Source organism: Schistocerca gregaria, chromosome 2, assembly GCF_023897955.1.
Source record: "Schistocerca gregaria isolate iqSchGreg1 chromosome 2, iqSchGreg1.2, whole genome shotgun sequence".
Classification (NCBI taxonomy): domain Eukaryota; kingdom Metazoa; phylum Arthropoda; class Insecta; order Orthoptera; family Acrididae; genus Schistocerca; species Schistocerca gregaria.
Window position 1 is genome coordinate 814,623,338 of NC_064921.1, and position 9,468 is coordinate 814,632,805.

A 9,468-nucleotide genomic window follows, 5' to 3' on the forward strand; every position below is an offset into this window, starting at 1 on the left:
CTGTATCATGTATAAGATACAGAGCCGAGCGAGTGCACGGGACTTACCCTAGTTCACTGCTAGTAGCGTCACGTCATCGTAACGCGCCTGCATATAGTATTGCACCACATTTAACATAAAAGTAAAAATTAAGATTTGTGTGTAAAACTTTGTTAAAGTATAGTTCTATGTAATAATGTTTCAGGTAACAAATCTTAATGTTATAAAATTAGTAGTTTACGTAAAATTCACGTTTTGAAAGAAAAATAGGAGGCGCTAAATAATGACGCTAGGAAGCCAAAATTTGGTGAGAAGGTGCAGTAAGAAGTCATTAATGAGTGGTGCTGGTTTCCAAAACCATAAAACTAAAATTGACTCCAGAATCCGCGTTTTTCGGAAAAATCAGAGGCGCGAAATAATAGAGCTACAATATTGAAAATTGGTAGGATGCTTCAGTTCACCCTAATAATAATAATGGAAATACCACAATCAGTTACCTCTTCTAGTTTTTTTTAGTAATTTAGTAAAAACTACTTTTGTGAGTAAAATGTACATAAGCATTATAGATTAAGTACTTTAAATTTTAATGATAAAACAAATTCTTTAAGACCAATGATCAGATAGGACAATTAACAAAGCTACACCAAGTTTTAGTCTTGTAGCATAATTAACAGCTGATACAAGTCTTGATAAAGCTATAGTTCAGAGGTAACAATCTACCGTTAGTTCCATTGTAAAAATTCTAGAGAGTAAAGTTTTAATTTTAGCGGGCTGAGATTTTCTACGTGCTTCTGTACTGCTCAGATGTATGTATACAAAAATTGAGAAGTTTGTAAAGCTATTATTAAATGTGATATTTAAGATTATGTGCCTGAGATAGCGATCATTTGGAAGCTGCAGGCATCTGCATAGGAACGGAAAGAACAGATGCTCTCTTGGCGGTACGCGCCGGAGCTATATAAAAAGAGCGGCAGAGGCAGTAGTAAGCTCACTCCGCATTAGACCAACGCCTAGTCCACGCGAGCTTAACGTCCGATCGCGCCTCGCCTCGGGTGACGTCATAGTGGGCTGTGACATGCGCGTACTTAGCAATGTAAACGGACATTGAAAATCGCGAGGACTGTACACCGTCCTGGATCGTTTAGACTTCGGTAACAAACTGTTATTGTGCCGTCCGTGTGAAGTATAATTCCGCGTGGCAAGTGGTGACTAACTCCACTTTTAAGGCGAGCATTAATCTTTTTTTTTAACATTATTGCGAACTATTAATAGAGCACCGTTAGTTAGAGTAATGAACTACTCGGGAGGAACTTGCTGTAGAAGTCGCCTCTGAATTATTAAATGATTGGCTGAATTAACAATATTTAATGTCTTTAGCATTTTCAGAAGTTTCGAGTAATTTGTGTGAGCCTTTAAGATAATAAAATCTTGTTTGGAACTTTAAATTTTATTGAAGCAGCCCTAATCCCGTGAAGAACTATGGATATTTTTCGTTTAGCTGGGCTGTACAGGAATGTGGCCGTGCAGACTGGGAACTAAGGTCAGTAAGTTTCCCTTCGCTTTCTGACTGGCCACCAAATTAGTTGCCAGGCTCGCGTGATTTAAGGTGGCAATGTTCAACTTTCATTCAACATTAAACAACGACTTCTTCGCCGTCCCACATATGTTGCATCGGCAATAGTCTGTTACGTGAAATGAACATTCAAACAACTCATTCGACAACTTCTTCGCCGCCCCACAGCTTGCGTCGTGGTTCTACGCCAACAACACGGGGACCAGAGTGCCCGCATAAACTATCTCATGGTCTTCAGCAAGAAAGTAAGAACGTTATAAATGAAACTTCAAAACCATATTATTACGGCAAGAAAAAGGAGAACCCGGTACAATGAGCAACTCGTATGAGATGGCGTTATCAACATATCTCAGTGTTTGAAAGGGGCCTTATTTTCTATCTTCAGTTGTCTGGCTGGCTCAATAGTGCAATATCCAAGTTTGTGTGGCCTTCGGATGTGACAGCAGCCAGATGTAGGCTGCCCCGGATCGTCAAAGCTCCAGCCGACCGCATCTGGCCACAACAAGGGGAGTTCGTCGTATTGTGCACCATGCACACTGTACCCCTTTCTCATCTCTGCCTGCCATCCGAAAACAAGAAATAGGCTCACTGCAATGTTCTGTGCCATCTCGCCCAATTAGTCAGGGACTAGCACGCAGTCGAATGAGGGAACTACCGTCCAGTGCGTAGGTTGCCGTTAGCATCACAACAGCAGAAAAGGCTGGTGCTATATTCTGTAAACGTGGACCGCTTAGTCTTGGCGTTAAATTTAGTTCGGCAATGATCAGGGTCCTGAATTACCTGAGACTACCATTGTCGGTGAGTATGGTGTGTAACACTTCTGCTACTATATGTAACTTGGTTTTCTCTTTTGATGCTAGTCAATTGTCAGGATGAGCATTACTGCAAAGGGTATTTGATTCTAAAGCATTATGTCAGCGTGAAAATCACTAAATTACTTTTTGTCACTTAACAACATGTGGGCGGGGTGAGTTCTTCCTTGGCTCGGGTATGAGGTAGAATGAAACAGCATTTTTACCTAAGATAACTTTCATTGAAGATTTGTACAACGGTTTTCTTACTAAATTGTCCTGGCTGGGTAGACCGGCAGCTGTGTCGTTTGGGGAGCCTTCTGCTGCGGCAGCGGCGGCGTCTGTTTACGCCTGGCGGTGTATATCTCGTGTCGCCGCCTCGCCCAGTTGACTGGAGACGCGCATCGTGCTGTGGCCCGTTTAATCATTGAGAACGAAGTCGTGAATCAGATGGTAATACCTTGGATGTGGCGTCCCAGTGTTTCTCATTTCTAAGCGTCCGCGTGTGTTGTGCGTCGGGCAGCGAGCGGCGTGGCGGGGGAAGGCCAGTGTCCCGGACTCGAACAACGGACTCCCGCTTGCCAGTCTTCGGCTGTAAGATCTTAATCCCAGCTCACAGGTGACCGCTGATGTGAGGCCGTCTCCTTCCCGTCCTCACGAGTCACCCGGGTACGTAAAAATCAGACGTCAAGTACCTTTTAACTTCTGTCTTCTGGCGCCGAGGCTGCTGCTAGCTATTCCATTACAGCGGCGGACTTGGTGCGTCTGTGTATAATGTAGTCTTTTCTTGCATGACGGTCTTCAGCACCGAAACTGACTTACTCTTCTTCTTGTCGGGCCGACTGCGTCTCCCGTATTTATTTACTTCAGTCCACTGGAGGTGAACGACTTCACGGTCATTGCATCTTCTGTCACGTTGAAATGCTTCTCGAAGAATCTTCTTAACGTCGGTCATTGGCTCTTGGAATGTAGGCGAGGGCCTTTGCTCACATGTGACAACTGAGAAACACGTGAGCCGGTCGGGCGATGCCCTGGCGGCTGAATCGACAGTTTCCGCTTCTCTCCTGAACCTGCTGACTTCATGCGCCGGCCGTTGCCACTGATGCTTTGTCCGCTGTTTGTCAGTGTGTAATTCTTCTAAACTAAAATACGTTTTTCATTTATCTTCTAATTTCTACTTCACTTAACATTGCTTTCACCAATTTATTTACCTATCTTAAGTACCACTCAACATTCCTCCACTCTTCGAAGAAATTCGCCCTCGAATTTACCACTCAACATTCCTCCACTTTTCACACGGCAAAAGCACTAATATAAGCAATGAAAACTCTCGACTTAGACAATTACACACTTTACATTAAGTATGTTGAAAGTAGTTTATCACTTTACTAAAGCAGTGTACGCTAATGAATCACATTGTTCACACATAAATGGTTATAATAAGTGTAACAAATCTTGATGTCAATGAATAAACAAAAATAGATTTTTCACTCAGAAAATTACATAGCAACACCTGCTTAGTCTACCCTATATTAATTATTCTACAGTACTATTTATTTTAATATGAGCCTGTTTAGTAAAGTCTGAAGTAGAATACACAAAATTAATACACTAGTGTTCACCTTCTGTATCGGACAGTACATACTACTGAGGTTTCAAATCTGAAGTGGAAATAAAATATTAATAGAATACTCCACCAACTCCAGTGGAAAGTCTACAACAATGTGTAGCAACAATGACTCTGTACTATTGTACATATAAGTAATTCTTTTCATCTGATATTACGATAAACTTTTGTAATTGATGTTGTGATTTCATTTCTTTTTGTTTCATGCCATTGTGTTAAGAAAACTGTAAATAAGTTTTAATGTGAATTTTAATGTTTATGTCAAATGTCAAGTAATATTGTAATAGAATTGAAATGGAACAAATGTTGAAACTGTTGTGAGATGTTTAAAATTGTAACTGTACGTCTGGTCCATACGTAGTCAATGTGTTAGGCTATGTAGAATGTAAAACCTCGGGTGAATACCCGGTCTGTCAGGGAGCGGTAAAAGGTGGATGGCAGGCGAGCGCGGGTAAATGCGCGCGGGCACTGCACGGCACAACGGGCTCAGCAGTAGTAGTTGGAGTCTGGCACTGGAGTCTGGTCTGAGCAACACCTTCTGGAGCAAGGAGGCTCTCCTGGAAGACGTAGCTTCATTGAGCCTCGGGTATGCCGTTCCAACGACCACACAGCATGGCAAAAGTCCACAGGCACTAAATAGAAAAGTATTGCGACGCTAAGAACAATTAAAGTGCCGATACGTGCTGTGGTTGTATGTGTGCTCTGTGCCTCGCCATCTTGCTGTGGTTGTATGTGTGCTCTGTGCCTCGCCATCTTGCCGTTCGCCAACCGCCGCATCGATACTAGCATGTTGAGATTTCAGTATTGTATTCGTATGGATCAGAGAGTGAACTGTGTTTGTTTGGTGCAATAATAATCTAAATTTTACCAGAACTTTTCCATCATTTAATTATCCTCACAACTAACCTAGACAGGGTCCTTTCCAAACGTTGTGCAATCCGAGTGTCCCGAAATGAAAATTAAAAATTGTGTTAATAATAATTATTTGCAGAACTATTTAAAGAAATGTTTTGTTAATGAACCAGTAAATGAATAGCGAAGGTCTAACGAAGTCGAATGATAACTTTAGTATTGAAATAGTAATGAAGTTTATTGTTTCGAGACAGATTTAAAGGCATTTAAATGAGCAGTAAATAAGATGAGAAGAGTAGTAACTTATATACTGGAAATCTCAAATGAATAATAAATTCAGTAACTATTTTTTTTAAATACAGCGATCATAACAGTTTCAGGGTCCCTCCTTCATTCATTTGAATTCTGAAGTGTTCTAAATTGGTTTGACCAGCAAAAGTCAAAGTCAATATAAAAGTCAAAATTAATCAGTGTTTTATCTTTATCAAAATTGACATTTTGTGTATGGCATGAAAGTACAATTTCTAAGGTAACCTATGCGCGATTGTAATCAGATTAATAGGAAATATAAAGTTTTGTAGTAAACATTATAATGTAGTGTTATGTATTCACGATTTTCCATATCAGTACAGAGCGTGAAACTATCAGTTCAATAGATTCTCTGGTTCTAAAATTCTATTATATTACGCAGTGTTACAACTTGTTGTTTTGTATGAATATATACCAACTTGTACTGGGAATAAACTCAGTTAATGCCTAATTAGGCTGGCGACCGTAGTATTGTCACACTGGTAGCATCTTCTGGTTTGCTTTTGATCCGTCCTGACGAACTTACTTCACGGATCATTGTTATTACAGAGTGGGTGTAAGTCTGATTTGCCACCATTCAGGTACACGCGGTCGATATCAATGCGAAAATCCTTTCTCATAAGGTGAATCCCGCTCACTTACCATAGCACAATCTTTAACGAGTACGGTGTCAGTGATTACAAAGGGATATGTTGTGCTTCTGAGTGTGTCTTATTATTAACATTCTGAGAACCTACGTTCCCAGACAAGTCAGCCAATATATTGCTTCTTCCTACATATATCTCGCGAGAGGACAAAGGAAGGAAAATTAAAGGGGTTCCAACTCATACAGATATTACGAACAATCATTTCCACCATTTGCGAGTGGAGAAGGAAAGATGTGAAGTGACAGTGGAAACGAAGTACTCTCTGCTACACACTGGGAAATGTAGATGTAGATCTATATAGAATGTGGGTTACAAAATAATGGACTGCCAGACAATACATGTTTTTTTTCTTAGTTCAATGGCGGATTAGATAAGCTTTTCTCGTAGGCTTTGTCAGTTCACCTTTGCAAAATGTCTAATACTATGTCTATATTGATTCCATAAGAATTTAAGAACATTTTACGCCCTGGAAACTGTTAATTGCTTATGAGCAATAGTCAATATCTTTAAAAACAATAAAAATAAATAAGCATTTTGTAAGGTTCAAAATGGCTCTGAGCACTATGGGACTTATCTTCTGAGGTCATCAGTACCCTAGAACTACTTAAACCCAACTAACCTGAGGACATCACACACATCCATGCGTGAGGCAGGATTCGAACCCGCGACCGTACCGCTAGTGCGGTTCCGGACTGTAGCACCTAGAACCGCTCGGCCAACCCGGCCAACCAATTTTGTAAGGTTACATACTTAGTTCCTATCAGTGTCTCGGTCCTCATTGTCCCATATGAGCTTCATCGGAAGTTTTCAAGTATGTTGCATTCAAGCTACAGATGAAATTAAAGTCATCGTCTGCCAGAGAGAGCTGTAGGCGAGAATGGATGCACTTGCATGATCTCCATAAAGCTAATACTAGAGTTACTAGTAGGTCGTTTGATGGTCTTCCGTATTGAAAATCCAAATGAACAGATCAGTGAATGGAATTTAGCATTGGGAGGGGAAAGACTGAAAAAATGGGGAAGATTAAATAAATATAATGCTTCACAGGAGCAGGTTTATTTCCTTCAGTGATAACATGAAGATATGCAATATTACTCAGTATTATTATTAATAGCTATGTTCAAGCGTGTTACGCTTTGGTATGGCTTACATTTGCCACCATTCGCACAGTTGTAATTCTCTGGATACACACTGCTACTCAATATATTCGTATTCGACACCAAGAATGTGGTAATTGTTTGTGGAGTTGAAGGGAGCAACCGGCGAATTGGACAGTGGGTACTGAGGATAGGTGAGGGACGCACCAAACGAGAACTGAAATATGAACTGGGAGGCCGTGTTGGTGGTGTAGCTGATGGGTATCCTCAGGAGTTTCTGTGGTTCTGCGACCCCGGAGAAGCTTCCCTTGGCGACCAGACTGATGAGCCCTGCAGACGTCTCCTCCAGCAGGGTGACCCTGACGTCCTCGTGCTCCGGAATCGAGAGCCCAGAGTGGACGTTGCGGACGTGCGAGCTGAGGTAGAGCGCGCTCACCCTGACCACGTCTCTGTAGTAGTGGCGCGTGTTGACGACGTCACGGCAGCACGTCACCTCGGCCTCGTAGCTGTCCGGCTCCCGGAACAGCATCGTCACCTTCGGGAATGCGACTGGAAACATACACAAAGGGCATATCAGTACATATACGAAGGAATTTATAGCCAGAATAAATCTTTCGTTCAGCAGTGGACAGTGCGCTGTAATCAGAGATCCACCCATTCATTCATACATATTGTATGTAAATGCCATCCTGAAGAAGAGCCTTCAGTATTTGAACCGTCTCAAGTTATACATTAACAGGCCATAGCAGTCACTGCTGGTTGCTTCTGGAACGTATACTATCAATACATTATGGCTAGCTCTAACCCATACAAACGTTATTTATGGAAATAACTTCTAGATAACTTTATGTAGTTACTTTGGGAGACAACTCCGGGTTTAGAACGAGGCACAGAGTCTTCTAAGTTACGCAGTTCCTTCTTTCATCCAATACTATGAACAAGGTATTTCTCTAACTGCACACAGGTCTCCCTCAGTTGTTGATATAATTGCAAAATTTAGATCCATCTATCTATATTTTAGACGTATGTAGACTACGTTCTTGAGTCCAGCTAGTCGAATTGTAAAAGAAGTGAGTAGTGAGGTATAATCACTGGCACCATGTTACAGGCTTTCGTACTAGGACCCCCAGAGAGGAATGCATACGGAAACTACTTTGGTCTTTGGAACTACAAATAAGGGCTTTTTTGTCGCCAACTCTTTTTGTTTCATTGGCATCAGTGATGGCATAATATGTCAGATTTTCGTTCAAATCAGGAAAAGCAGCCTACATATACATTTTTGAGATGTTTCCTCGCTTAGAGTTTCTGTTTTCCACGTAATCGCACACTGCTCTACAGAATTACACATTTCCTGATGTGAAACACGACACAGTGTAGCACTAATACTCTCATTTCCAGTCACCCGTCAACGTAGAAGCCACAAACACTACTCGCAACGAACTGTGAGAGCAATCTTCGAAAGATGCATATTTTACTGTAATTTTGCGCTCCAAAACTACCGAGAAAATTTTATGCAAGTATCTCGTCTTGATAAACTTCCTCTCAAGCATAGTTACTCTTTGTAATAAGAGCAGCATAATTCACGACAATGGACAGGAAGAAGACTGTAGGACTTAACACAGAAATGTACGTCCTAAGTCTTGGGAAACAATACTGTGCGATACAGACATCAAATTTGTAGTAGTAAAGTTGAACAGACGACATGGATCTGTTGGACGTGCATTTCATCTGTAACGAAAATCAAGCACAATTGCACATGTGTTTTTAGTCGTCACCAAATACGTGTGACAGCAGATTCAAAGATATGTTACTGGGAGTATAACTGCTGTAAGTTACAGAGAAAGTGTAACAAACGAAGTTAAATGAAAAATACTGGGTGAATTTGGAGAATGGGTATTCGAGGAAGCCTACGTCTAAATTCTGACAACCATCGTCTATGTGCCTGGCATCACTGCAGAAGAGCGATTAGGTTCAGAGTAGGCATAGGCAAATGGTTATTTTTCATCCTTCTGTACATGAATGGGGTAGAACATAAAATTTCCAATATCGAGTTACGTGCAGTGACTTGCGGAGTAGTGATGTAGATGTAGACGTAGACGTGAAAGTTATAAGAGTCTACAAAGTTTAGTTTATGAAGAACAAAACGTAAGAGATAACAGTCACCGGCTTGTGTAACTGTAATACAATTTAGGGAGATGCAAGGAAGCGGCTCTCTTACCGGCACATCCTGCTAGCAGCAGCAGAGGTACGATAAGTCTCATCATGATGGGAGTCTCTGAATATCTTCTGTAGTCGACACAGAAATACTGATGCTCAGCTGTCCGGTCGCCACTGCCTTATATATCCGACAGTAGACCGATACCTGTACCGATGATCAAGTGGCCGACGGAAAATCAACAAAAGCATTTCCTCAGAAGGTACAAAAGTCGCAACAAGAAGTATCGTAGCGATAAATTTCTTGAAGGACGGGCTTCATCATGACAGTATAGTCCATATATTACATTATTTTGGTCTGTCATGCAGGTACATGTTGATAGCAGTAGATTATATAAGGTGTAATTGTTTGTGCCCACACGATGGCAGAATCGAGATT

At 41.3% G+C, this 9,468-nt stretch overlaps 1 protein-coding gene across 1 annotated transcript; it reads right to left on the minus strand.

Moving 5' to 3' along the window:
• Window positions 1-6,972: 6,972 nt before the first annotated feature.
• On the minus strand, window positions 6,973-9,154 carry LOC126335990 (uncharacterized). The gene is made up of 2 exons (XM_049999466.1): window positions 9,094-9,154; window positions 6,973-7,424 (listed from the first exon to the last, which is right to left on the minus strand). Exons 1-2 carry the CDS (start codon window positions 9,137-9,139, stop codon window positions 6,973-6,975), a joined length of 498 nt encoding a protein of 165 aa, XP_049855423.1. The 5' UTR covers window positions 9,140-9,154.
• Window positions 9,155-9,468: the final 314 nt, after the last annotated feature.

Excerpts from the sequence above, each read along its gene's own strand:
- LOC126335990 (XM_049999466.1), bottom strand. The coding sequence starts at position 9,139 with ATGATGAGACTTATCGTACCTCTGCTGCTGCTAGCAGGATGTGCCG. Across the intron at positions 7,425-9,093 it reads GCTGCTAGCAGGATGTGCCG|TCGCATTCCCGAAGGTGACG; the intron begins GTAAGAGAGCCG and ends GTATGTTTCCAG.